The sequence below is a fragment of the Chrysemys picta genome, chromosome 4 (genome assembly GCF_011386835.1).
Source record: "Chrysemys picta bellii isolate R12L10 chromosome 4, ASM1138683v2, whole genome shotgun sequence".
Taxonomy (NCBI): domain Eukaryota; kingdom Metazoa; phylum Chordata; order Testudines; family Emydidae; genus Chrysemys; species Chrysemys picta.
The window spans coordinates 27,802,178-27,829,796 of record NC_088794.1 but is presented as its reverse complement, the minus strand read 5'-3'; the positions used below and the strand labels follow the sequence as shown (position 1 = coordinate 27,829,796).

Here is a 27,619-nt window from a genome sequence, read left to right as displayed (position 1 = left end):
CCCAGTAACATCTGACCTTTATTCATCTACAAACATTAAGAGATTTACAGAGATTGATTATAAAAATCCTTTTTCTTCCATAGACAAAGACTAAACCCCACTACTCCATAGGAGACACATTCCTCCATCCTCAGTATTTTTTCAGGCTGTAGGGCAGGCCTAGCACAGCTTTGGCACCTGGAAAAGGTGGGGAATTCCAGACAGCAGAGCTGGTGCGCTTAAAGTATCGCGGCTTGTTCTTGTAGAAAATGTTCTCCAGCTTAGGGCTTATGATGGCCCCAAAGAGCGTGGCGACATCAGGAGGGTTATAGTACTGGTGGATGACAGCTTGACTAAGCTGAGTCCCTGGAGAAGTAAGAGTGAACAGTTTATTAGACTGATTGAACTGGCCTTTAATTCCTTCATTGAAACTTAGGTGTGTACAGCCTGCTTTTCAAGCTGTACATCCCCATCCCCCTATTGCCTCCAACACTGCAGATCCCTGGGGAGGAGCAACTTCGCAGTGGCCCACTAGGAAATCAGAACCCTGGCATGGACTTAGGTAGCACAGAGGGTGAATGTGCTAAGCATTGAATTGTGCTTATCAAAAGGATCTGCAGTAAATCGGGGAAAGTGGAGAGGAGACTTTGCCTATCTCAGCAGAACCCTGCACCTTCTCTCTGAGAGAAAATGAAGGTTTCTGTATATTTAGTCCTGCTCCAGGTATCCCAAAGGGGGGTAAATAAGGTAACTGAGTCAGATAGCAGAAGTGCAAGAACAGCAACCAGCATGTAGCTCAGCTGTAGCACTCAGCCTTAGAAAGCAGCACTCAGAGGGAATGGTGGCCTGGACATTGGTATTACCCCTACAAAGGAGCACAGGGTCTTTAACAACAGTCACTGGCAAGCAGGTTTAGGTCCAAAATGTTGGTTTCAAAAATGTACATTACAATTCATCCTTTCACTATGTGCTAAGGCTGCTAGTTCAAAGGAAGTGATTTGTTATCTTGATGCTGTCCCATGGGCCTCCAGAGAGGCTGAGCACATCTTGGTATAACATTCCATCTGCACAGCTCCAGGCTGGCATCTTTAACAGCACAACACCTCATCTCCCTATGCCATGGGCAGAGAAAGCTACCACCAAGTCTCATTACCAGTCTGAGGGACCCAGCAGGGGTTTCTGAATGGTCAGGGATAGATTTCACAGTGAGCTGGCACATACCATTGGCCCAGGCCGGGATGGGCTTGCGGGGCTGGCTCTCATCATCTGTAGAGTCATCACTGTTCAGATCCATCCCATAATTATTTGGATTGATGGTGGGGGGCTTAGGCCCTTTTGGGCCCTGCGGGGTCATTTGATAGGAGTTACAGACAGGGGAATTCTAGAAACAGAAAGAAGATAAGCAGCCCTAAGCGATCATAATAGCACCACACTGAAGGGTTCTAGTGATACACTGAGCCCCAGGAACCCCTAACATTGCATCTTGGGTGGTAGATCAGCTATTCGTAAGGCTCTGTCACTTCTGCATTGGCCCAGGCAGCTGGCCCAGGAGCTGCCTGGGCAGCTCGGGCAGCCCCTGGGGCAGTCTCGGGCCACTCCACCCCCCATCAGCAGGAGTTTGGGTGTGGAGGGGCTCAGAGCTGGGGATGGGGGTGTGGGGCGGTGTTTACCTGGTGGGGGGCTCCCTAGAAGGGCAACAGAAATTCCCCTCCCTCAGCTCCTAGCTCCACATGCTGCCTCCGCCCACAGGCACTATCCCTGCAGCTCCCATTGGCCTCAGTTCCCAGCCAATGGGAGCTGCAGAGTCGGGGCTTGGGACGGAGGCAGCACATGGAGCTAGGAGCTGGAGGTTGCCGCTTCCCAGGAGCCGGGAGGAAACTTGCCCCAGCCCCGCCAACCCCCCCAGCCCCTGCGGTGCCCCCCAGGCTATGCCCCCAGGGATTTTCCCCCAAGCTACCCCGCTCTCAGTTTTAGTCAGAGATATATAGTAAAAGTCATGGACAGGTCATGGACAGTGAATTTTTGTTTACTGCCCATGACCTGTCCATGACTTTTACTAAAAATACCTGTGACTAAAACGTAGCCTTAGTTATTTGTATTAAAATGATAAGAATCCTAAAGTGAGAGTTTTGGTACAAATAAGGTTTCACGTTCCCTTCTCTAACTTAGGTGAGCGTCATATTGGTAAGATAGACACACTAGGTTTAATAGATGGCTGCAGCAATTCTACACAGTAAATAGGGTTTAAATCACAGATGACTGCTTTCCTCCCAAAGCTGGGGGTGATTTTAGGGTGCAGACTTTCTTCTCCTCCCGTAAGACTAAAGTTGAAGTCTTGTTTGATTATGTTTAAAACTACACATACTTAATCACAAGCACTTATGCAACGTTTATAGTAGAGGATTTATATAATCATGTAAAGACAGTTACTGGAATGCTGATAGGGACAACTAAACTGGGGAAGGTGTAGCTAAGAGGAAGAAGCCTTAATTTAACCTTAGAAAAAAAGAAAGGTACTAACCCAGACAAACATTTTTGTCAATCTTTTCCTAGGAGTTTGATTAAAACAGGAGGTTTTAATCAAAATTCCTACCCCAAGCAAGTGGGGAAAAGAGAATTTGTTCCTTACTTAAAGCCTCAACTTCATTAACTTTTGTGCATTTAAAGTTTGTTTAAAAAGAGCCCCACTCCAGAAAAAATCAAGTATGTTCTTCACCGGTCTGTGTGCTCATTTTAATGTTTCAGCCACAATCATTCCCCTCTAGGATCAGACCAGGAGGGAAGCACTTGAGGAAAGGTCAGCAACTCAGAAGAGTTTTCAGTGGCAGTTTCTCAGCCACATAGTTGCAGATGCTACACTACAGGACAGACACCCAGCACCATCCTGGGGCTATTTCTCTTATTTAAAGCTTCCGCGCTTCACCCTCATTTGATAACATTCCTGCTCTATGTGGGGCTCAGTCTCCTTTGAACGGAAGAATTCAGGGAAGAGTGAGAACATCAGAGACTCCTCCCTCCCCGCATCCACCATGGGGCTGCCTGCTGAAGGTCCATGACAAACACTGATATTTTTTCCTTGAGGGCTTTTCATTGAGAACCTCAAAGCCATTTACAGAGGGGAAATGGTGCTCAGGGACCACGGTGATGAGCATGGCACACAAAACTAGCTCATCCCCATGTTAACGATGGGGAAACAGAGATTACATGACTTGCTGTGTGATCTTGGGCAAGTCAGTGCTGGCATCAGGAACAGAAGCCAGATCCCCGGCTGTAACCACTACCCAGCACCACCCCCCTCATGAAAACAAATGGAGACAGCACGACAGCCCCATTCCTCCCTGAGTGCTGTGCTCAGGCTTGCATCTCACTGATGTCCCCCCCTTACCTCCACATCCACGGTTACATTCAGATGGTTACTGGCAGCAGCTGCGGCTTTCTTCTCTTGCTCCTGCCGTTCCAGCTCTGCTAGACGCTGCTCCTCTTGCTAAAGCAGAAATCACCAGTGTGTAAGTATTAAGATTTTAGGAGTAACCAACCCCCTCCGTGGCATGGGTGGGATACCACCTGCTACAGGGAACAAGCAGCGCTGCCTGTAATGGACAGGATAGCTAGGACTCTCCCAGAGATTAAACTCTATGACAATTTATTCCAGGAGCACCACAGCCCACCTGAGGCTGGTGGCCAAGTTGCTGCTGCTGGAGACAGCACTTGTTATAATGGCTGCTGCCGGCAGATACATACATGTTGAGTCTCCTTACCCGTTTCTTCTCTTTTTCTTCCATCTCCTTTTGGAGCCGCTCCTTCTCTCTAGCTGCCATCAGCTCCCTCTGTAGGCGAGCCGCCTTCTCCTTCTCTTGCCGCTCACGTTCTCTGGGAACCAATGAAACACACCAGGTCACGCTCAGAAAGAAGAAGTGTGCATACTGCATCTCCCCCATGATGCCTATTGAACTTCATCCTTCACCCCAGTGTCCAGGGCCTTCACCACCTGCCCAGTGCATATCTCCCACTCTGGGGCCCAGAACTTCTTCCTGGCTGCTCATCGCTCATCCCCCACTCCAGGGCTAAGCTGACAGAATATAGGGCTTTGCCAGGCCCTTTCACTGGGCCATTCAGCCCCTGCTCTTCTCTGCAGGGTCACAACAGAAGCTTCAGTACATGGAGGGTCATTTTTCACCTCTCTGCCTGAATCCTCTCCTGTTCCTTTTTCTTCTCAAGCTCTCTCTCTGCTGCCAGCTGCTTCTCCCTCTCTTGTTCCGCCTGTCTCTGCTCTGCAATTTTCCTCACTCGCTCTTGCTCTTCCTCCTCCCTCTTCTTCTGCATTCGCTCCTTGTGTCGGCGCTCCTCCTCCTCCTGACAAGCAAAAGGAAGCAGTTACCTCCACCTTGCAAGGGAAGAGGGGGATATGCAGAAAAGCACGAGGGTCAGCCTGCCTGATGCCTTTCCGCAGCTCATCACTACAGCATTGATGGACTGAAGCTTTCGGTGTAGTTTCTGCTTCCCTTTCAGAGATGCACAATCGCTTGCTCAGCTCTCCCCATCCCACTGGCACCGTAGAGTGATACCCCTACTAGGTCTCAGCTCTGTCACCCTGAATGTCGATGGCCCTCAGCCCCAGGCTCACAGTGGTTCCTGAGTTCTGGTCCTCTGTTAATTGCAGTTGAGACTCTTTATAGATTACCTGATGTCTGAGATCTCCCCATTTACATCCTGCCCACCTCAGGAACCGGGGAAGATGGATTAACAAGCACTGACCTCCCCAAAACACTATGACTTTTGAGGATGTGGTCAGCTCATGGACCATGCGGAAGAAATGGTTAGAAACTCATGAAAAGCACAGAAACTGGTCTGTAGTGAAGGGAAGGATGGGGTGGCAACAAGGAGTCCCAAAGGGACCCGAGGGACTTTGGGGGATAGAAGACTGTACTTTTCCCTCCTGTAGGCTAATTCTTCCTCAGCTACTCACTGTATAGTCCTGCCCTCCTCCCCATGTACAGGGACTGTGGGAGATCAGTGTTACTCTGGCTGCTCCCCTGCCATGTATAGGGCAGAGTGCAGCACTGTCACCACACCCATTCCCCTAGCCCAATCCGTTCCTTCCTGCATACAGGCCCCAGCACAGCTCACCAGCTGCATCGCTTTCTGTTTTCTGGCCTCCTCCTCTTGTCTGCGCCGGGCCTCAACATCTCCCATCTTCTTGGCAGCTACCTTCTTCTTTACCTTTTCCTCTGCCAGCCTCTCCTCCCGCACCTGAGACAGTCACACATACATCGGGTCTGGATCTTGCTGTTGCACATGGGACAACTCCCCTATATGTATTACGTCCTCTCAGGTACATCAAGCTCATTGGGGAGTCAGGGACATATCTGCCCAAAGGGCAAAAGATGCCCTTCCCTGTACCAGAGAGTCAAGAGGTCCAGTGGGGTCTGTGCATATTTCTCGGAGCATAAGCTCTTTGGGGCAGTGACCTTGTCTTCCCCTGGGTTTGCTCAATGGGATTCCAATCCCAACTGAAGCCTCTGGGTGCTACCTTATCTTAAAGGCAGGCAGCACCCAGTGCAGTGAGTCCAACAGCACCTGGGACAGTTCACATGAGGAGAAGCTCTTCAGAACACACAGAGCATATCTGAAATAGAATGAGTGTCACTTAGCAGAGACTCTGGCAGCTGCAGGGCAAACCAAAGGCCAAGGGTAAGCCAGTTTCCATCTGGTTCAAATTAAGGGTTTCCTAAGAGGGAACATGGCCCACAGTGGCAAAGGGGACAGAGGAAAGCAGGCTCCACAAACAAGGCTGCTCTGGCTCTTCATACCTATCTGAACGCCCCTGCCCTATTTGTAATAGCCCAAGACTTTCAGACACAGGAGGCTTACGGAGGAGATGGTTTATTTGCGCACATTCTTTGTCTATTAACCAGACTGGTACTAATTGACAATGGAGTCTCTGCTGACCTAAATGCACCTCCCCCTGCATTCTCCCTCATCATTCCAGCCAACAGAGACTCCTATCAGGATTAGCTATAATCCCAAAACACAGCAGGAACTCAAACCCCCTTAGCTCCAAGGTTCAAGTCACACCTTTAATGCAAGATTTCCCCATTGGTTCCCTGAGTCTGAGCAATGTCAGTCCCCTTTGCCCCTATACAAGAGAGGACATGACCCAAAGTGAGGTGACCCCTCTCCACCCTACCCACTCCCATAAGAAAACCATTGTCCCAAGAGGTTCCATGGTCAGATTGGGCCCTCTTACCTTCTCACTCTTCTCATCAAACTGAGCAAGTTTCTGCTCAATCCGCCTTTTCTTCTCCTCCTCCATCTGCTCCACCCGCTCCCGAGCCTGCAGCACCTTGCGCAGACGCGCTTCCCGTTTCCTGTAGGATACACAGACAGCCAGTTATGAAGCAATTCTGAGATGAGCCAGAGATGGAGCAGCTGGAGGGACAGCTACTCACAGTTTCATCTCCTCCAGGCGCTGTCTCTTTTCCTCCTCCAGCTTTTGTTTTCGCTGTTGCTCGGCCTCCTGTTTCCTCCGCAGGCTCTCCAGCCGCTGCCGCTCCTTCTCCTGCAATGGGTGGGAAGCTCAGATTATACCCAGCTGCTGGGGCTAGTTGCTGGTGCAGTCTGGGTGGCCATAGGCAGCCAGAAACAACACACCAGGGAACTTGAAGTTGCAACCACAGTCAATACAAACCTCCCTGGAAGGGGGCACAAAGGGCCCCAGTACCACAGTGGCCCAGCAAGGTGGCTAGCCCAGCTCTAATAACCTGTAGAAGTAGCTGCAATGGGAAGAGACAAAGCAGCAGTGCTAATTCAGCCACCCCATTTTCTAGGAGCAGGAGAGGAACTGTGGGGCACTTCTTGTGTGTCAGAAGCATTACCCCAAGATCAGTATGTTACTGCATAGGGTGCATTTGGGCAAGCAGCACTGTCCGTGATTTCTATGCTGCATTCACCACAGAAGTTCGACTGTCACTAGCCAGCATCAGTGCTAGACTTCAGCATGAGACAAGGGAAGAGGTGGTGTCCTAGGTAATCCTCTGCTCACATCACATCTCAAGATCCCCCATTGCCCCTACTTTCCACCCAAAGGTTCTCTCAAAGGTTTGAATTGTGGCTTCCATGCTTCCTGCTGAGGCAGACTAGAATGAACTCCCAATTACAACAGCGAGCCCTATACCAAATGAATAAATCAATGCAGAGCACTCAGTTCCCTCGCACACATACCACGTGACCCATGCTGAATGTGCTACCAGGAGGAGGGAAATGGAGGCCACTAGCAAGGCCGTCCCTAGTGGGGTGCAGGGCCTGGGACAAATCAGCCTCCCCGCTTGCCTCCTCACCCCCCCACGCACTCCTCCCTGACGTCCACCTGCCTGCCCGCCATCCGTCCGGCACGCCCCGGCCTGCCTGCTGCTCACCTCCCCGCTAAGTCTCCTCGCCACCCACCCCCCACACGCTGCTTTCCTTTTTGCCGCCCGCCCGCCCACCTGCCTGCTAGTCTCCTCACTGTCTGTCCGCCCCCCCGTCCACCCACCTCCTCACCCCCCTCCCACATCCCGCTCACCTCCCCACCCCACTTGCCCGCCCCCCCCCCTCCCCCGCCGCCTCCTCACCTGAATATCAGGACAAATGGTATCCAGATTGTACATTGGTTGGAATGTGGGACAAAGGGCTAAATATCGGGACAGTCCGATTTTATCAAAGCATGGGGCCCAGGGCAGTCACCCTGATTCGCTCTACTCAAGGGACAGCTCTGGCCACTAGTTCCACAAGAGTCTTCTCATTGTATTAGTGTCACAGTCCATCCCAGGATGCTTAGGTAACTCCTCTGACCCCTCCCTGCTCTTAACTGAGGGGACGGATCTTAACCAAACAAAAACCTATATTGTGCCAAAACATCTGATAAAGGGAGGACTCTCTGGACAGGCAACCTGCCCTGTGGGGGCATTGTTTAGACTTGTGGAATCCTGCATCACCTTTGGCTGTGACTGGAGTGAAGTACAAAGTACCATAGCCCATGCAGGGATGACAAAACATTCACCAAGTAGGTGAGTCAGATTTCCAGAAGGGACTATTGTGATCACGAGTCTGACTTCCTGTATAACACAGGCCAGAGAACTTCCCCAAAATAATTCCTACATCGGAAAAATGGGCAATCCACCACAACCATGGTAAATGGTTCCAATGGTTAGTTACCCTCACTGTTAAAAATTTACACCTTATTTCCTGTCTGAATCTGCATATTTTTGACTTCGAGCCATTGAGTTGTGTTCTCACTTTCTCTGTTAGATAGGAGAACCCATTATTAAATATTAGTACCCCATAGAGGTACTTCTAGACTGTAATCAAGCCACCCTTTTACCTTCTCTTTGTTCTCTTCTCTGAACCCTCTCCAATTTATCCTTCTTAAATTGTGGACACCAGAACTGGACAGTATTCCAGCAGTGGTCGCACAAGTGCCAAATACAGAGGTAAAATAATCTGTATTCTCCTACTCAGGATTCCCTTTCATGCATCCAAGGATTGCATTAACCTTTTTGACCACGGTGTCACACTCGGAGCTTATGTTCAGCTGATTATCAATCACAACCCCCAAATCTTTTTCAGAGCCACTGCTTCTCAGGACAGAATCCCCCCACCCTGCAAGTCTAACCCATATTCTCTGTTCCTAGATGTATACTGTTTCATAAATACTGAGTGATAAATTGTTCTCCTTAACCACTGAGGCCAGGACAAGAAGCTTAAATTGCAGCAAGGGAGTTTCAGGCTAGATATTAGGAAAAACTTCCTAACTGAAGGGTAGTTAAGCACTGGAACAAGTTACCTAGGAAGGTTATGGAAACTAGTTAAGTACCTCCAATAATGAACAAGTTAGACAAACACCTGTCAGGGATGGTCTAGAAAATACTTAATCCTGCCTCAGTGTAGGGGACTGGACTAGATAACCTATCTAAGTCCCTTCCAATCCTTTGTATCTATGGTTCTACTGTTTGCCTACCCCCAGTTTGCCAAGCAATCCAGATCACTCTATATCATCGATCTGTCCTCTTCATTATTTATCACTCCCCCAATTTTTGGGTCAGCTACAAACTTTATTACTGATGATTTTGTGTTTTTTACCAGTGATCTGGAAGAAAATGATAACTACCATACGGCCAAGAACAGATCTCTGCAGGATCCCCCTAGATACACAACCGCTCGATGACTGTTCCACATTTATAATTACATTTTGAGACCTACCGGTTAGCCAGCTTTTAATCCATTTAGTGTGGGCCATGTTAATTTTAATCTAGTTTCTAGTTTTTTTAATCAAAATGTCGGGCGGCACCACCATCTGTGCAGTAAGCTTGTGTGTGTCATTAGCAGTACACCAGGGAGATTAAATCCTTCACTACTTGTGTGGAGAAGGGAAGTCCACCTTCAGAGTACAGCAGAACCCACTAACTGGTGTAGGCCCAAAGATTCCCAGCAACGCACTAGCAGCTCTGCTATCTGTTACTGGAAACAGGCTGTAGATGACAGACAGGACTCAGTGGTCTAGGTTTCTGGAAGCAAGACCTGATTTCATACAATTTAGATTTTAGTACTTTCAATTAATTTTTAGACAATGGAACAACAAGAGACCATCCCAAGCAGATCTCATGTTTATTTTAAAGGCACCCTGTATTAGTGAGCATAAGCAGGAGGCATGCATCCATGGCACCCTTGCCTCTACTGGGCATTCCTGTGAACCTTATCCCTTTGTACTTTACTGATGTTCTAAACAACTGTGACTTTGGCTGGTTCCTGCTGCCCTTTGAATGCTGACCTCTCTTCTCATTGTTGTAAAGCAAAAATATTAGGACTGTGTGCAGGTAGTGAGCAAATTAAAAAGCACCCACTGCCCGTTAGTGATGTGAGAAGTGCACCTACTGTAAGCCCAGTCTATAATTAAGGAGAGTCATTACTTACGACAAATTCACCCTGTGTAAACAGAACATGGGGAAAAACAACAGTTACTCCCTTTGGAAATCACCACATAAACCTAGAACCAGACCTTCTTGGCTCATCTAGGTGGCTGCAGGGGTCTGCCTCCAGAATGTCATTGACTTTGGAGGCGGTGGGCAGTAAGTGGCACCACCTGGATTTAATTATCCATTTGCATGGAGCAGCTTGCAGAATCAGGACCCTAATCCCATCCTTGCCAGTAGCTGGTTACAATTACCACACTGCATGGCAGGCCTTTGCAGCCACTCTGGCTCTCTCCCCTCCCATCCCACTAACAGAGGGAAAGGGCTTTACCTTGGGATCGGTTCGGAGTGGAGTGTTGTGTTTGATGAAGGATTTCTTTATACTACTTCGCCCCACCGAACACGGGGTCATCAGCAGCTGGTTCTTCTGCACAGTATGTAAAAAGGTCTTAAATGGACGCACAACCTGTGAAGAGAGCACAGAGTACTGGTAGCTGAAGGAGAAGGGAAGAGTCCTAGAGGAAGTATGCTGGGGCTGGGACTCTGCCTCACTTTGCTGGCTGGACAGAGTGGCGATGGAGTCTTTTTTCTTGGAGGGGAGAGCCCGCCTTCCTCCGCTTGCTGCCCATCATACAGCTCATCCACGGCTTTCTTGTAACTTGGCTTTCTCCTGCAAAAGTTAATACACATCTATTACACAGCGACCCAACAGAGGAAATTCTTCTCCTGATCTTAGCAGCACTCATGATTCACACTGTCACAGTTCCAGGGTTAACTGCACCTCAGTATCCTTTGTGGTCTCAAGAGCACCCCCTGAGGACTCAGACCTCTAGTCAGCTCCTCTCTCGGGAAGGGAACATACATGTCTCTTCCTCCAGACCAGACTTTTAGGGCTGCAGTTCCCTTGCAATCCACTATGTTTACCCCACCAGGTCTGACTTTAATTTAGCACTTGCAGGTCTCTCTCAGGAATAATGACAGTTAATTAGCGACCAGCCAGCTTTCCCAAAACACAAAATGTTTATTAGGATAAAACAGGGATGCACAAACTACGTTTTAAGCCGGCCCGCGAGCTCCTGCTGGGGAGAGGGATCTGGCTTTGCCCTGGTCCGGCGCTCCAGCTGGGGCACCGGGTTGGGGGATGCACCACGCGGCTCAGCCCCACTCCGGCGCTCCAGCTGGGGGCCGCTCCACACGGGTCCCAGAAGCCACGACATGTCCCCACTACGGCTCCTACACACTCCGATGGCCCCCTCCGGCGCTCCGATGGGAGCTTCAGGGGCAGTGCCTGCAGATGGGGCAGCGTGCAGAGCTGCCTGGCCGAGTCTCCGCATAGGAGCCGGAGAAGGGACATGCCACTGCTTCTGGGAGCCGCTTGAGGTAAGCGCCGCTCAGAGCCTGCACCCCTGAGCCTCTCCCCATGCCCCAACCCCCTGCCCCAGCCCTGATCTCCCTCACACTCTCCAAACCCCTTGATCCCAGCCTGGAGCACCCTCCTGCACCCTAAACCTCTAATCCCCAGCCCCACCCCATAGCCCACACCCCCAGCCAGAACCTGCACCCCTTCCCGCACCCCTGCCCCAATTTTGTGAGAATTCATGGCCTGCCATACAATTTCTATTCCCAGATGTGGCCCTCAGGCCAAAAAGTTTGCCCACCCTGGGATAAAAGCATTACACAGAAAACAAATTAACAGTTTATATGCATGCTAAGCTCTACTAGGTATTACCCATCACCCACATGGGATCTGGGTAGGTCTGTACAGAAAAATTTATCAGTTCTGTATTCCACGGTGAGTCTGTGAGTCAGACCAGGCTGACTCTTTATATAGTTTGGGGGGCTCTGTTTCCAGGCCTCCTGATCCAGGTTTGAAAATAATAATAATAATAATAATAATAATAATCAGTCAAGGGCCCTTCCTCCAGGAAGCAAAGCATCAAAGGGATGAGTATCTGCATAACTAGCACTGGGCATTTGCATTAATTCCCCGAGTGATTCCAGCTACCTACAGACTAGTGCATCAATAACGCTATGAATATCCCATAGGCAAAGCAAAATATTTTAAATCTTTCAAAAATACAGAGCCACAAAACTATGTGTATCAGAGCTTTTAAAGGTAATTATCTGGTACAATTACCTGGCTAATGAGGTATTATAAAGCCATGCTAGGAGATGTGGATTAAAACCCTTCTTCAGAGATACAGACAAGCTTTCATTGAAGCCCTATAATGTTGAATGAAATCAGTCCAGCCCACCCAGACTATTTCCCCTTCCCTCTGATGAGAATGTACCTGACACTCTGGGGCTGTTCCTGGGCCTCATCACTCTTATCGGAATGGCTCTCTGCAGAGAAAGAATTACAGTTAGTTCCATCTGAAAGGTTCCCTTCAGGAGAGTCCAAAGCCAGAGTCATCAGGCCTAGCAGCTCAGCCCCCTGAGTACATTGTTGGGAACCTCTTCTGCTGTTGCCATGAACTTAACAGACTGGACCTTCCTGCTTATGGCAGAAAGCGACTTAGCCACCTCCAAACCCCAGCACTCTGACCAATACAAAGTGTTATCTTTACAAAACACTGTAGGGAACGTTGTCTGTGGTACGCACTATGCTTTGGCCTTCTGCATGTAGATCCACCGAGATAACAGCCTGCATCAAACCATAAGAGGTTTCAGATCCTCCTTCCCTACCCACGTAAGATATAACAATCCTCCAACCTTCTAATGGGAAAGCACATTTACCACATTTCCTGAAGGAAAACCTATATCAAAAGAGTCCAGCACAGCCAAGTGTCACTTGATTTAAGACGGGGTAGTCAACTGGCAGACTGTAGACCACATCTGGACCACCAGACACTTTTGAACAGACCACAACATCATTTTATTTATTTATTATCATTATTGTTATTGCCACGTGAAAAATGTTTCTGACTACCCCCGGATTGAGAGATCAGACCAGTTTCTTGCACAAGGAACCTGGTCAATAGAATGTGAGACAAATTAACCAACCCTCAAAGCAAAGTCTTGCCCTTCCCTGAATCTCAGTCAGCAATGGGGCTCTGGAAGAGAGTTACCTGTACCGCTCCCCTCCTGCTGCTCTGCCTGGACATGGTTGCCAACAGCTGTCTTGGCATTCTTAGAACGAAGGGACATCCTGGGGCCTTGGGGATCCTGCAGAAAAGGCAACTGGATTTCAGTGTGATGCCCACAGAGAGAAATAAAAACTCAGTCAGCATTTTAAAGTACTCTGTGTCCTGCTGGCACAAGGCAAAGCACTGGAAATACAAGTGAAGTCCCACCCTGCAACTGTAAGAGAGAGAGAAAGCCCCACCTGAGTAACAAGCTGCAGCACTGAAGTAAATAGCAGCTGTTTGCATAGAACACAAGAGTGGCCACAATATGCAGGGATTTTTTTGCTCACATTGAGCTGGCTGAACACAGGCCATCTGACACCCAAGACAGTCAAGGCTGGATAACTGTGCTGATTGCAGCCTTTTTTTCCAGGCAATGGCAGATCAACATTCCACTTGGTGATTGTGTGCCTGTTACTTCAGATTCCTAATTCCATGCTAAGAGGTTGGAGGAACATAGAAGATCTCTAATTTATTAATATGATGTATACCTCTATTTGAATAGTATCTTGCAAGGAAGCTGCAGAGTGTTAGCAGGCTACTGCAGGAGAGTTTGAGACACCAGGGAACAAGACTCCAGCCAGGTAGAGCTGGGAGCAGCCTGCTAAAAGCAGGGAATTGAGTTGGCCTGGTTATTCTGTGAGCATCCAGTGGATGAGGAACTGCTTGGAGAAGTTTGGGATTATTATGTGCCTATAGCAAATCTGTACATAGAGAGTGAGCCCTGGAAGACAGTGCTTATGCTACCAGAATGCTGCTTGTTTCAGGGAGCCGATCCACAGCAGGCAAAGATGAGACTTCCTCAGGCTAAACTAAGCATAGGTGGTGGTGAGGTGCCTCACAACCCTGGATAGCTCTTGAAAATGTCCCAGGGAGGCAGGGTCTGCAGAGAAACAGACTAACCTGGTCCTCAGAAGAGCATGAGCATGAGGGATAAGTCAGACCTCCCTAACAGTTAGCAATTCCCTCAGGCTTTAGGTACGACAATGTCTTCTGATTCCTGTATCCCTATGGCAATTGGAGAAAAATACTTTGCTTTGGAGAGGCTGTTGAGAATCCCATTTTCATACTGATCACAGATCCCCAAAGGGAAGTCTCTGGCAGGTACCAAACACTGTTGGTAAACAGGGATGCTGTAACCCCATGATCCAGTCTAAAAATGGGGTGAATCATAGGATTCTACCCTGAGAGAAGACCTGGTGCTGGGCCAGGGATTTGAGGAATTGAGGACAGCTGAGGAAAGAGCAAGTGATTCTGAAACAAGTGCTCACACAATCGTGGGGCTTTTCCTCATGAGACCAACTGAAGGGAGCACAAATCAGGGAGGGAGTGGTTTCAGACTACATGGTAGTTACAATATTTAATAGTTCTCTAATTGCAAAAATGGACAAGCCCTTCAATTAGACCTAAACATTATTTAAAGGTCAACAGGAAAGTTCTGAAAGTTGCATTCTGTTTAAGTTCCCAATTTAGTAACAGTTCAGTCAAAACACTTTCCACGACCATGAAAAGTCATTTGTTTGCCTGCCGAGGTAAGGGCTGAAGATTCTGAATTTTCCCACCAAGTTTCTGATCACCATCAGCACATAAAACTGAACCAGGAAACAGGAGCCAAAAGTATCCCCCCGCCCAAATCCTTGCTGTGCTCTGGAACAGTGATACCATCAACTTGCCCAGGACAAGTTGAACTAAGGAGCTGATGGACAAAAAATAGCTTTTCATAGCTCTCCCCCAGTATTTATGCTGCATCAGCCCTACCCGGATCTTACCTCCTTACAGGGGGTGGTAGATCCCAGCTCAGACCTGGAAGAAAGAGTTAGATGCTTAGTGGCAAAAACAGTACCAGCTCAGAGCTGTCTGTGGGCAATAATACATTTTATGCCAGGATAACCATTGAAGAAATGCTCCAACCGTGGAATTCAATGCATTTATTTTGTGCTCTTCACCCATCACTTGCATTCTGCACAATAACTCCACTCCAAGCAGACATTGCTTTTAAAATAAGCCACCACGGAAATCTTCCCTTTCCCAAACTCTGGAAGAATGAACCAGATAAGAGCACAAATGAAGGAGTTACTCAGCGCTCTGAAGCAGGGGGTCTCAACCTCTTTCTTGCTGAGGCCCCCCTCAACATGCTATAAAACACCAGGGCCCAGCGGGGAGAAGAGGGGGATGACTCAGGGCTCTGCGCTGGGATGGGACCCTTGGGCATAGGCATAGTTTTACTTCTATTTGGGGGAGAATGGGGGGACAAGAGCTGGCAGGGCTTGAGCCAGCTCCGCACAGCGGGGTCCAGGGAGGGAGCACCACCTCCGCCCCCTGACTCACTCAGGAGGCTACCCAGGCTGTCTGGGCTGTGGGGGGACACAACCCAAATATATAACTCAAAGGGGGGACTCAGTTCAAAAAGTCTGAAAACCGCTCAGGGTGCAGGGAGCAGGTAGCTAGGGGCTGTGTGAAGTGAGGGGGTAGCTCAGGGTGCAAGCAGGGGGTAGCTAGGGGCTTTGTACGGGGGGGACGGGGGCTCCCAGAGCAGCTCCCAACTTCGGGAAGGGGAGCGCTAGGGCTCCCAGCTTCAGCCCCCGCTGCTTCTGGCTTGGGGGGGAGGGGAAGGGAGGTTTGCCGGCTTCAGCCCTGCGCCGCTCCCGGCTTCAGCACTGGGGCTTGGGGCACTGGGGTTCAGCTGCGGGGCTCCGCGGCCCCCCTGAAAGGGTTCGTGGACCCTTGGTTGAGAACCACTGCTCTGGAGCATCAGATATTTCTTCCTCTAGCGCAGGGATAATCAATTATTTTTGTCAAGGTCCAAATTCCTTGGTCAAGGTATAGTCAAGGTCCAGATTCCAGAGAAAATACAAAGACAATAATGATAATAAATAAATAATAATAATAAGTAGTAGTGAATAAAAGGTGCCCTGATGCAGAGGACTGATCTGACTGGCCTGAATCTGAAGAGGCCCCTATCCTTCTTAGGACCCTAAAATCCACAGAACCCAAATGCAATAGGGGGATTCTTTGTCGGGGCACCTTTCTTGCCACCCACCTTCTTGTAACTGAGAGCTGCTTTTCTCAGCTGCAGTCAGACTTTGGGACCTTAACTGACAAAACCCATTGTATTAGTTCCTTATGGAGCACCTTTGCTAGAGAATGAACCCTTCTAGCCTGGGATTCTTCATCAGGCTTCAGCTCTAACATAGGCTTAAAGATCACCCTCCCTGTGTCCAGAGGCTCCCTTTCGGAACAGGATCTCCCAGAACCTCCTGGAGGAGCAGGCTCTGGAGCAGAGTGTTATAGTTCTTTTGGGCCCATTTGAAAAGGCTTTACAAACATCACAGCCTTTAACCAAATGCCTTTCTCCAATGCCTAAACGGCACTTTTCAAGCCATCTGAAACCGAGGAACATTGTGAGGCAAGAGGAACATCTTGTCAACCCTAATTTCTTGCATGGGTTTGCAACCTTGGCCAAAACAGAAGGCAACAAAATGTGATGAAATAGTAAGAAATCCACTATGCTAAAATTTAGATTTAATATCAGGTAGTTTAACTATTTACACTAGACTCTACAAGCTCAAATTTGAGAGAAAAGCCTGGTTCTGTAGTTGTTCTGGCTAGTAAGGAACAGGAAGACCACCAGAGCAACTCCTCGGGATGTGGCCTGGAGAGCTGGATGGACCTCAAGAATATTTGGGGAATGGAGAAACCTTGCACGAGTAGCCTTACCTGACTTCGACATTTTTTTCTTCATCCATAAGGCTCTCCACAGAGCTGTGACCTGAGGGAAAAAAAGAGCATGAAAAACAAAATGTAAATAAACAAGTCCTAGCAAAGACTATTCCTGTCAATCAAGCTCAGAACCTGGGACCTGCACATCTATCAGGCAAGGGTATTTTGAGAAGGTTCCTGCTACAAGTTATCATATTTTAATAAATGCAAGCAGCCACAGGATTCCACAAATTCCTTTACAATTGGGGTGAACTAATTCTGGAACTACAACAAAACTGCCTTCCCTTATTGCCCCAGAAATGGATAAGCTCCCCATATCACTCAGTTTTAAATAGTAGACTCTCCTCAATCAAGACAACAGCCTGAGTTATACATAGGTCTTTGAGTAAACTACTGAACAAAACCTTTTGCCTGTTCCAGCAACTGATGTATTTATTTTTGTTGTCATTGTGAAGCACTGTGATGAACATTCAATACATGCTGACAGTTATGTATTGAATCAGATTCCCATAGTGCAGTTCTCTCTCTAGAATGGCACACCTCTACCTCGATATAACACGAATTCGGATATAACGCGGTAAAGCAGTGCTCCGGGGGGCGCAGGGCTGCGCACTCCAGTGGATCAAAGCAAGTTCGATATAACGCGGTTTCACCTATAACGCGGTAAGATTTTTTGGCTCCCAAGGACAGCATTATATCGAGGTAGAGGTGTACAAGCAATGTACATGAACAGATTGGCTCAACAAAGCAAGATCTAGCTGCTGCCAACCCCCCATGCCCACATTGTGTATTTACATCAAACGAAGTGTTTAGATTTGGACTCTTTCATTCATTGTGGAAGGCCCTGTTCAACCTACATGGATTTTTAAGCCATTTTACAGCAAGAGGCTTACTCACGGTTTACTCTACTGAAGGCCAAATTGTCAGCAATGGATTCCAATTGATGACAACTGTTTAAATCGGGGTGGGCAAACTACAGCCCGCGGGCCGAATCTGGCCCGCCAGCCATTTTCATTCGGCCCTCAAGCTCCCACTGGGGAGCAGAGTCTGGGGCTTGCCCCGCTCCAGCCAGGGAGCACGATTGGGGACCGCTCCACGTGGCTCCCAGAAGCAGCGGCATGCCCCCCCTCCGGCTCCTATGCTTAGGGGCAGCCAGGGGGTTCCGCTCTGCACGCTGCCCCCGTCCCAAGCGCCACCCCTGCAGCTCCCATTGACCAGGAACTGCGGCCAATGGGAGCTGCAGGGGTAGTGCCTGCAGATGGAGCAGCGTGCAGAACCGCCTGGCTGCGCCTCCACGTAGGAGCCGGAGAAGGGACATGCTGCTCCCACCCCAGAGCCTGCATCCCTTCCCACACCCCAACCCCCTCTCCAGCCCTGATCCTCTCCTACACCCCAAACTCCTCATCCCCAGCCTCACCCCAGAGCCCATGCTCCCAGCCGGAGCCCTCACCCCCCCCAGCCTGAAGCCCCCTCCCACACCCTGAACTCCTCATTTCTGGCCCCAACCCGGAGCCCGCACCCCCAACCAGACCCCTGACCCCCTTCCCTCACCCCAACCTCAATTTTGTGAGCATTCATGGCCCGCTATACAATTTCTATTCCCAGATGTGGCCCTCGGGCCAAAAAGTTTGCCCATCCCTGGTTTAAGTGCTAACATAAACTGTACAAAACTGTTTTCAATACTGGCCCATAGAGAGCCATGCTGAGAATATTGTCAGCACTGCTTTCATCTCCTTGTCTACGAAGTGCTTTGGGCAGAGTCTATGCTGCAGAAATTTATACAGAATTCCCCAGATTCTGCTGAGCCATTGTCAGGACCCAGGAGAACCACAGTGTAGACAAAGCCACAGCTTCTAGCATGATTCTAAAGAAATGGTTTAAATGAAACAATTTAGCAGTTGTGTTAATGGTGCATGTTAAACTGTTTGTGAAAGCTCTTCTGTTTGTGCTACAGATCTATCTTCAAGAGTCATGGAAGTCCTCAGCTAGAAAACATAGATCAGTGGCTCCCAAATTGAGGGCCATCAGCAATGACCCCTGTGCGGAGGATGCCATTTTGCTTTGCACAGTGTGTCCTCACACGTATGTTGCATGCGAGGTCATGATACACAAGGGACACCATTTTGCACTACAAAACTGAATCCACTATAATCTCTGGGATCCGCACAGGAAGTACTTCATCAAAATAGTGATGAATTTGTGATGGCAAAAAGTTTGGGAACCCCCTGAGGTAGAACAATAGAACTGAAAAAAAAAATGTTAGTGTAGCAGCGTTCTCTCTTAGGGTTGGATATTTGACCAGTTGAAAAATAATTGGTTAATTTACCAGTCTAATATTGTCAAATAATGTCAAAATATTCATATTTTAAAGTACTAATTTATTAGAACAGTAACTAAAGAGTAAAGACTTTAGTCTCCAACAAGCGTATAGCCTTAGATACTTAAGCCTAATTACAAAAAAACAAGTTACTTAACTGAGTTGTTTTAACTAAAAAATGCAAAACACAATGAAATGCACTGTGATGCAATCAAAAAAGAAGGTCACCACCTACATCAGAGCATTCTTGCTGGAATATTTGATCAGGGTCAAATAACAGGCCGTAAACTGACCAGCCTGCCAAGTCTATTCTTCCTATTTTCCATAGTCTCATCACATAGCTTATCTCCAACCTTCTTTAGATGCAAGGGTGTTTACACTTCAGGAGTCTCTTACTCATTTACCTGGTGTTTGTTTACTTTTTGCATTTCACTCAGCTCCATAACAGAGCCAGAAAGTGAATCTCCTGCACTAAAACAATGTTTGCTTCCCAGCAAGGCAAATAAGGGATCTTTAAAATCCAATTATTCCCCCACAAACAACCATCAGTTCCCATTGCAAGTTATTCAAATATGTATATTCATGAGCACATTTCTATTCATACTAGGTCTTGAAAACCCCAGCCCCTCCTTGCCCTCCCAGAAAACAGGGGCTCCAAAACCACCGGCCAGTTTCTGTTTAAGCGATTGGGTCACAAAAATAGTTACTTTGTTTCCAGAGGAAAGCCACAGGACTTGAGGAGAGCCCACACCACCCCATGGTCAGCACAATTTAAAAAGGGGAATCATGTCCACTGGCTTTTTCTGCAACTTTACAATGGCAAGAGACTCCAGAGGAACAGATACCTGGACTACGGCTTCATAAATCACACTCTTACCATCTACACCAGGGGTGGGCAATAATTTTCGCAGGGGGGCCACTCCACGAATTTTGGTAAGTCATCACGGGCTGCACGTTTCTACTATATTAATGGAGGAGTGTGGGGTCTGGGAGGGAATTTGGGTGCAGGAGGGAGCTCTGGGCTGGCGCAGTGTGTTGGGGTGCAGGAGAGGGTGTGAGGTGTAGACTCTGGCCAGGTGGTGCTTACCACAGGCGGCGCCTGGCTGGCGGCACAGCAGGCTCAGGCAAGCTGCTTGCCTGCCATAGCCCCACACCACTCCCAGAAGTGGCTGCAGCCAGCTGCTGCTGGCATGTCTCTGCACACCCCTTGGGATGAGGGGAGAAGCGGGTCTCCATGCGCTGCCCTCGCCCGCAAGCACTGGTCCCGCAGCTACCATTGGCCGGTTTCCAGCCAATGGGAGCTGTGAGGACAGTGCTGAGGGCGGGGAGGGGGCAACATACAGAGCCACCGCCCCGCTGCCAGAGACGCGCAGAGGCGTGCCAGCAGCATCCGGCCGCTTCCGGGAGCGGCTTGGGGCCATAGCAGGCAGGCAGCCTGCCTGAGCGCCCCGCTGCACAGTGGGACTTTTAGCAGCCCGGACTCAGAGATTGTGAGGGGGCAGGAGGCCAGACAGAAATATTAGTCATGGCGGACTGGACAGAAACATTAGATGGGCCGGATTCGGCCCGTGGGCCGTATTTTGCTCACCCCTGATCTACACGGATACTGACTATTTAAGTGACCAGTTACCGGCTAGAAGTGCTAGCTTTTGTGAAGTTAACACTGCACTGTAGGTGTCACACTCAGATGAGTCTCTCTAGAACTGGTGCATATTTTTAGCAAGCCAGTTTAAACACATTGACATTAACTGAAATGTATCTAGCCCAAGGATACCTGCTGCATCCACACTGAAGAACTAACTCCATACTATACCTTTCCAGTGCTGAAGAAAAACAGGCAGAGTGCCTGGGAACGGAGCAAAGCAAAACTGCCTTGTAAACCTGAGAAACTTACGGATCACGCAGTTGGAGGCTAGAGATGACTGACGGGCTGCAATTCTCTTGGACCTTGCCCTGCTGACAGACTTCCGGATCATGCTTTCCCTTTTGCTTGCCAGAGAGTACTTCTCCGCCAATGAGGTCCGGCAGCTCATGGAGGTTCTGCACATCAGACTTCGACGAACAGAGTGACGGCTTGATTTGGAGCCTGTAGGGGTCCCCGTGCCATCCTTTAAATTCTGGGAAAGTTCCTTTACTGACCCTTGGTTACCCTCTGGTCCCTGAGCAGAGACATCCATCTCCTCAGTGGCAGGCTCCCTATTTACAGTGGTTTTGCTAGTTGCTGTATTTGCTATTTTTAATTTGGATGCACTCCGGCCTTCTCTTGCCCCCTTTGTGCTGTTGATTCCTGAAACTACTAAGGCAGAGGCTGCAGACATAGGCTGCAGTTCTACCATCCCAGCTTTCTTGGGAGAGTCATCATCTGAGCTCAGGACAATGACTTTGGAAACCATGGCACCTGTCTTGGGCAGACTTCTCTTCAGATGCAACTCAGCGCTATTGCGATCATTGACACTGATATCTACTAAGGGGACCCTCCCTTCCACTGGCTGGACAGCTGATTTCTCAGGGAGTGCCACAGAGCGCATATCAGAAACCACAGCCCGGGATCTTGTCACCCGTCGAGGCGGGGAGGCCTCTTCCATCACAGCCCTGATTATTTCCAGGTCCTCTTTGCTTCGAAGTCTTCTGGAACATCGTTTAGCAGATGCTCGCTTAATACTCCTCCTTGATAACCTAATAACAGAAACAGTGAAGCAAACTGGAGCCACATAAAAGCAAACATTTCATTTACATTTGCCGGCTAGAGTTGGAGATGACAGTTTTCTTTTTATCAAAAAGCACCTTTCCGGGGAGGATTCCATTATTCTTTACTACCTAGGCATTTTACAGAAAAGTTGATGTTGCTGTGTACACATCCATGTGTTGGTGATGATGTGTGGTTTGGGGCACTTACAAGACAAAATTGAGTTGATATAGAAAAAAGCAACAAATTAACAGAAAGAGGTGGGCGTGTGTGACAGTCTGTACCCCTATGTGCACCCCTTTTACAAGACTATGATAAAAGTTGTACAAAGTATACCTTGAGGTATCATTTGAAAACTCATGATTTGCTGATCATTACTATCCTGTTGCACACATTTCAATAACACTACATGTAAAATTATGAGATTTTGCTGTATGATAGTTACTGAAATAGGTTGTATTTCTAGGTAACACCCACAAGCCAGTATCTCAGACACAAAGATACCATGCCAGCAAGGTGTTGAAGAGCCATTACCTACTTACATAAAAACGGCCATACTGGGTCAGACCAAAGGTCCATCTAGCCCAGTATCCTGTCTTCCGACAATGCTTCAGAAGGAATGAACAGAACAGGTAATCATCAAGTGATCCATCCCTTGTTTACCATTCCCAGCTTCTGGCAAACCAAAGACTTCTGGCAAACCATCCCTGCCCATCTTAGCTAATAGCCATTAATGAACCTATCCTCCATATATACGCCCTACTTAATTGGACATTCACCAGCCCAGAGGGGAGCGGCCACAAAGTATGTACAATTCACTTGAAGGATAGTTGGCAGCTCACATACCCAATGGAACTGCCTGACCCCATGACCCAGCAAGGACTCGTCCAGTACAAAGCGTTGGAGTATAAGAAGAGGGGGGGAGAAAGGGGGAAGGCCTCCTCTCCTCTCTACCTTACAGCTCTCTGCTGATAACATCAGTGAATATCTGAAGAACACTGAACTAAGGGGACCGGTCCCAGGCTGAAAGAAAATCCAGCCTGTGAACTGCAAACTATGAAAAGATAGTTACCTGTTCTGTAACTGGTGTTCGAGATGTGTTGCTCATGTCCATTCCATATTAGGTGTGTGTGTGCTCACCACATGCACTGGTGCCAGAAGTTTTTCCCTCAGTGGTATCTGTAGGGGACTAGCTCTGGTGTCCCCTGGAGTGGCACACATATCCCGTAGTATAAGGGGCACCGCTGGCTCCCTCCACCCTCAGGTTGCTCCCAGCTGGCCTGGCCTTTCTCGTTCGTTAATGGACGCAACTACCAGGGAGGTTGGGGCTAGGTGGGCATATAAGTATTCATGACCCTTCACCAGCACATAGCATTTTCACTCTGCCCTTTTTGAAATAGGGAGCAGGGATGAGAGGGTCTGCCACAAGACGTTAATAATTTTAGATTCCCCCTCACATAGGGATAGCGCAACCCTAGCCAGTGCGGTAGAGCAAGGAGTCCTATATTTCCTCCAGCTCCTCAGCATGGATCCCCAAGCTGGAGGCAACGTGTTTCAATAGTTCCTGATGCGCCTTAGCATCATCTTGTGGAAATGGGGGGTGGGTGTAATCGCCTCATTAGGGGACGAGGAGGACGAGGCCGGTACCGAGAGCTCCGCCCCCTCCGGTGGTGGTCCTAGTGGCCATTCCTCGGGGTCCAGGTGGACCTGAATGGTTCCCCCTCCTGAGATGACTGACTCTGGATGGGGGCGAGACACTGCAGCCTACGGCTTGTCTGAGGCTCCTGTCACCGATCTGGGCACTTGTGATGGGGAGCGATGCCGCACAGATGGGGACTTGCGGAATGGTCCTAAGGTGGATTTACCCCTGGATCGTGGTACTGCCGTTGCCGGTATGGGAAGCACTGGTAGCGCCATGATATCCTGTGCTGCCTGCCGCGCCACAGGTGGTGAAAGGACATCCAGTTGCCTGTGGCCCACATCACGGTCTGGTGAGGCAGGCATGGCTTGGGGAGGGCTAGCCCACTCTCTGTGAGCTGGGGCCCCACCCACAGGAGGATCGGATTCGCCCGCCTTGGGTCTTGGCCCACCTCCTTGCCCTCACGAGACGTAGCAGATCTTCCTCTCCTGGTCTTCTTTTGTAGCTTGGCAGGTGCCAGGGAGGGAGATTGTCACAAGTCCGTCGATGGTGCTGGCGGGGGCGCGCTCTGCACCAATGCCACAGTGCTGGGACCAGAATCGGACCTTAGCTGCTCCGGTGCCAGAGTTAGCACAGACTCCATTAGGAGCGCTCTGAGACGGATGTCTCGCTCCTTCTTCGTCCAAGGTTTGAAGGCCTTACAAATTTGACACTTGTTGGTTATGTGGGACTCGCCCAGGCACCACAAACAAGTGCTATGCGGGTCACTGATTGCATAGGTTTTCTGCAGAAATTGCAGGGTTTGTAGCCTGGGAACCGGGGCATGCCCTGACCCCCGGCTGAATCTGTCTGGCACTAACTTTTTAATCTAACACTAAGGATTTTCTAAAACTATTCGCAACTATTTACAACTTTTTTTTTTTAAGAAAAGATTGTTAACTACTGAGCAAGCAAGAAAGCCAGCCTAAGCAGCAGCTGTTCCATCACTGTCACCAAGAAGGAACTGAGGGTGGAGGGAGCCGGCGGCGCCCTTTATACTGTGGCATGTGTGCGCCACTCCAGGGGTGCCAGAGCCGGTCCCCTATGGATACCACTGAGGGGAAAAACATCTGACACCGGTGCATGTAGCAAGCACACACAGCTAATATGGACTGGACCTGAGCAAGCACTTGAAGAACTGAGAATTGCCTGGAGCATCTGGTGTGGTAAGAACGATGCTTGTTTCCAATCTTATTTAGCTTGGTAAAGTTTAGGAATTAGCTTGCGGTTTTATCTTTCTATTTCTTTTGTAACCAATTCTGCCTTACCACTAATCACTTAAAATCTGTTTCTCTAGTGGTTAAACTTGTTTTATTGTTTTATCTAAACCTGTGTGTTTGGAAAACTCCACTTGGGGTATCAAGGCTTGTGCATATCATTTTCTATTAATAAATGACAGACTTAATATGAGCTTGGAGTCCAGGAGAGTGCTTGGCAGTGCAAGATGCATATTTTTGTAGCAAAGTCTGGGCCTGGAGAGTTTGCTGGTGTTGCTCTGCAGTGTAATTCATGAGTGGCTGGCTATAGCACTCATGCAGTGTAACTGGGCGTAATTTACATGCTGGAGACTGTGTGAGAGCAGACCAGGAGTGGTTGATCTCACAGCAAAGCAGTGTAAAAGGCACCCCAGGTTGGAGAACTGAGGGGACACAGCTTTTCAGCAAGTCAAATGTAGGCTGCACCATCGGAAAAATGGATATTTTGTAAGACAGTCTATCAGATTCATGACATGTATCCAACTCTGTCCTGAGGTAAGTCACAACTGATTCTAGGTGGGTAGCGAGCAATGTGAGTAAGGGAATTAATGAAGCAAGATCCTGTTTTCACACAAGTTCTCATGCAATAGTCAAGGCCGGTTGCTTGGCACGGATTCTGAGATTTTTATAATTGAAAAAGTCACAGGATCTTAGATGCCCTTGAACAATCTGACAAGCACTGATATGTTGCAGAATACTAGCAGTGCATGTATAGTTTGTTTAGGGCTGCTACAGTTAGAGAATATTAATAAGTGTGCATGCAGAACATTTTCTGTGCAGTTCAATATTGTACTTGAAAGCAGCATTTCTCAAATGGGGCCACCAGGGGTTTTTCCTGATGCCACGACAGTCTCCTGGCCAGAGATGAAGGAGGTGGTAAAGCAGCAGCCCCTCCCTGCAGCACCGAGGGGCTCGCGGGAGGGCTTCAGCCCCACTCCCCCATCCCATCTTCAGCTGCGGGACTCTAGGTCTGGGCTTTCCCCCCCCGATTAAGCCAGAGGCTCCAGGCGTGGGCTTAAGCTCCACTGCCCCAGCTTCAGCCATGGGACTCCAGGAGCAGGCTTCACCCTCCCTCCCCGGCTTCAGCCGCAAGACTCCAGGAGTGGCCTTCACCCTTTCTCCTCCAGCTTCAGGACTCTGGGGACAGGCTTCACCCCCTCCCCTGCGGCTTCAGCCTTGGAGCTCTGGCAGCGGGCTCTGGGATTCAGCCCCTCCCTCCCCACTCTAGCCATGGGGCTCCTGCTCTAGGCTTCATCCCAGGGCAGCAGGGCTTCAGGATGGCCGGCCTTACCGGATGCCGTGGCCAAGAGGCAAGGAGCTAGGTGAGCCTGGGGTGTGAAGCTGCAGAAGGGAGCTCATGGCAATGCGGGGCAGGGAAATCAGCGGGATCTGGGGGAGGTTGGGGGCGATGGGGCCAGGGGTGATGGGTGGGTGACTGAGGGAGGCAGCAGGGACAAATATTTTTTTTAATGCACAGTCTCTAATATTCCAAATCAGGAGAGTCTACTTTAACACCTGCAGATAAAGCCTTTCTCACCTTTTCCTGATTGGGTCTTTGTTCTCATCCTGAACACTAGAAAGTCGCCTCTTGGGACGATTTTTCTGTGACGGTGTTTTTGGCATCAGCTCTGGCTCATCACTGCAGCTGCTGTTTTAACAAGGAGGTGGCAAGGAAGAGAAATCAGCATCACCAGGCAAGAAGGTACTTGCACCTGGGAACATCTGTCATGGTAGGTCTCCAGCTGGCGAACAGACAAGGAGGATGTCTACAAAGTCTTGCCTCTACCAAGTGAGGAGCAGGACCCATGCCCAACAGGATACTACAGGTCACGCAACAGGCTTGGCTCCAGCCAGTCACAGAGCCAGCCACTGGGCACCGGCTATGTAGCTGAGTCTATTAGGGGAGTTCTCTGTACGTCTCTATAGGTGTGTGCGTGGGGGGGTCTCTATATGTCTAGATCCATGTGGGGGAGAGGAAGGTCTCTGCATTTGTGTATCTGTCTCTATCTGCGGGTGTGCGCCTGTCTCTGTGGAGGGTGGGGGATCCTCTCTCGGCGTCACTCTGTCTGTGGGGTCTCGCCACATGTTCGTCGGTCTCTATTTGGGGAGAGGAGGGGCTGCCTCCGTCCCCACTGCGTGGCTGGCGGGGTGCAGGGGAAAGCGGACAGCACTGCCGGCGTTCATCACCCCGGTGCGCTCCATTGCCCCAGGCCAGCCCCGGGCCAAACTCCTCCTTCCGTGGCATGCCCCGCCCCACCCCGTCCGGCCAGGGCTGGACCAATCCCCCCACCAGCCCATCCATTCCTCCCCCCGAATTGGTGATGGATCAACCCCCCCCCCGGCACACTCCTACCCCCGGTTCTGGATCAACCCGCCCAGGGCTGGACCAGAACCCATCCCCCACCAGCCCGCTCCATTCTCCTCCCCCGCCCCCCGGCGCTGGATCAGATCCCCCCCGCCGGCTCCTACGTGCTGAACATCTTGGCGGCCTCCTCGCGGATCTCCCGCAGCCAGACCATGTCGATGGCGTCCACCTGCCGCAGGAACTCGGCCAGTTTGCGGTTACAGACCGCGGGTAGGTGCGCGGGGCCCGACGCCGCCTCCATGGCTCTGTCCGTCCGCAGCCGGCGCTCTCCCAGGGCAGGCCCGTGGCAGAAACCCTCCTTTTCCTGGTGCGCGCCGCGCCGCTACCCGCCTCAATTTTCAAATCTAACTGTCAGCGGACACGCGTGTCGTCACTCCCCCTCCTGCCCAATCACATAGCGTCCCACGAGGTGAAAGGGGGCGTACGCAGCCCTCATCATAGAGACCAAAACAGGCCTTTCTAGCCACTAGAATCTATGATGCGGAGCCTCTGGGAGGAGCTCGCTGGTAAGTAGCGGGGCGGGATCCTAGCAGTATCGCCCCCTCC

The 27,619-nt window shown here is 49.7% G+C and overlaps 1 protein-coding gene across 2 annotated transcripts; it reads right to left on the bottom strand.

Annotated features, from left to right (window-relative positions):
- INCENP (inner centromere protein) lies at positions 1-27,619 on the bottom strand. Of its 2 annotated transcripts, XM_005289237.4 has the most exons (18): positions 27,178-27,499; positions 26,246-26,356; positions 20,983-21,764; positions 16,769-16,820; positions 14,821-14,854; positions 12,995-13,091; positions 12,218-12,269; positions 10,479-10,596; positions 10,258-10,392; positions 9,928-9,939; positions 6,429-6,538; positions 6,227-6,347; positions 5,107-5,229; positions 4,157-4,332; positions 3,738-3,849; positions 3,365-3,463; positions 1,201-1,360; positions 1-345 (listed from the first exon to the last, which is right to left on the bottom strand). In XM_005289237.4, exons 1-18 carry the CDS (start codon positions 27,312-27,314, stop codon positions 131-133), a joined length of 2,646 nt encoding a protein of 881 aa, XP_005289294.1. In that variant the 5' UTR covers positions 27,315-27,499; the 3' UTR covers positions 1-130. The 2 variants fall into 2 exon arrangements, with proteins under 2 accessions (XP_005289294.1, XP_023966415.1); XM_024110647.3 differs by lacking the exon at positions 9,928-9,939 and having other exon boundaries at positions 27,178-27,619.

Bases quoted from the DNA above. Each gene is read 5' to 3' on its own strand.
- INCENP (XM_005289237.4), bottom strand. From the start codon at position 27,314: ATGGAGGCGGCGTCGGGCCCCGCGCACCTACCCGCGGTCTGTAACCGC. The intron at 3,464-3,737 runs GTAAGGAGACTC...TTTCTGCTTTAG, and splicing joins AAGAAAAAGAGAAGAAACGG to CAAGAGGAGCAGCGTCTAGC. The intron at 1,361-3,364 runs GTAAGGGGGGGA...TTCTGTTTCTAG, and splicing joins ATGTAACCGTGGATGTGGAG to AATTCCCCTGTCTGTAACTC.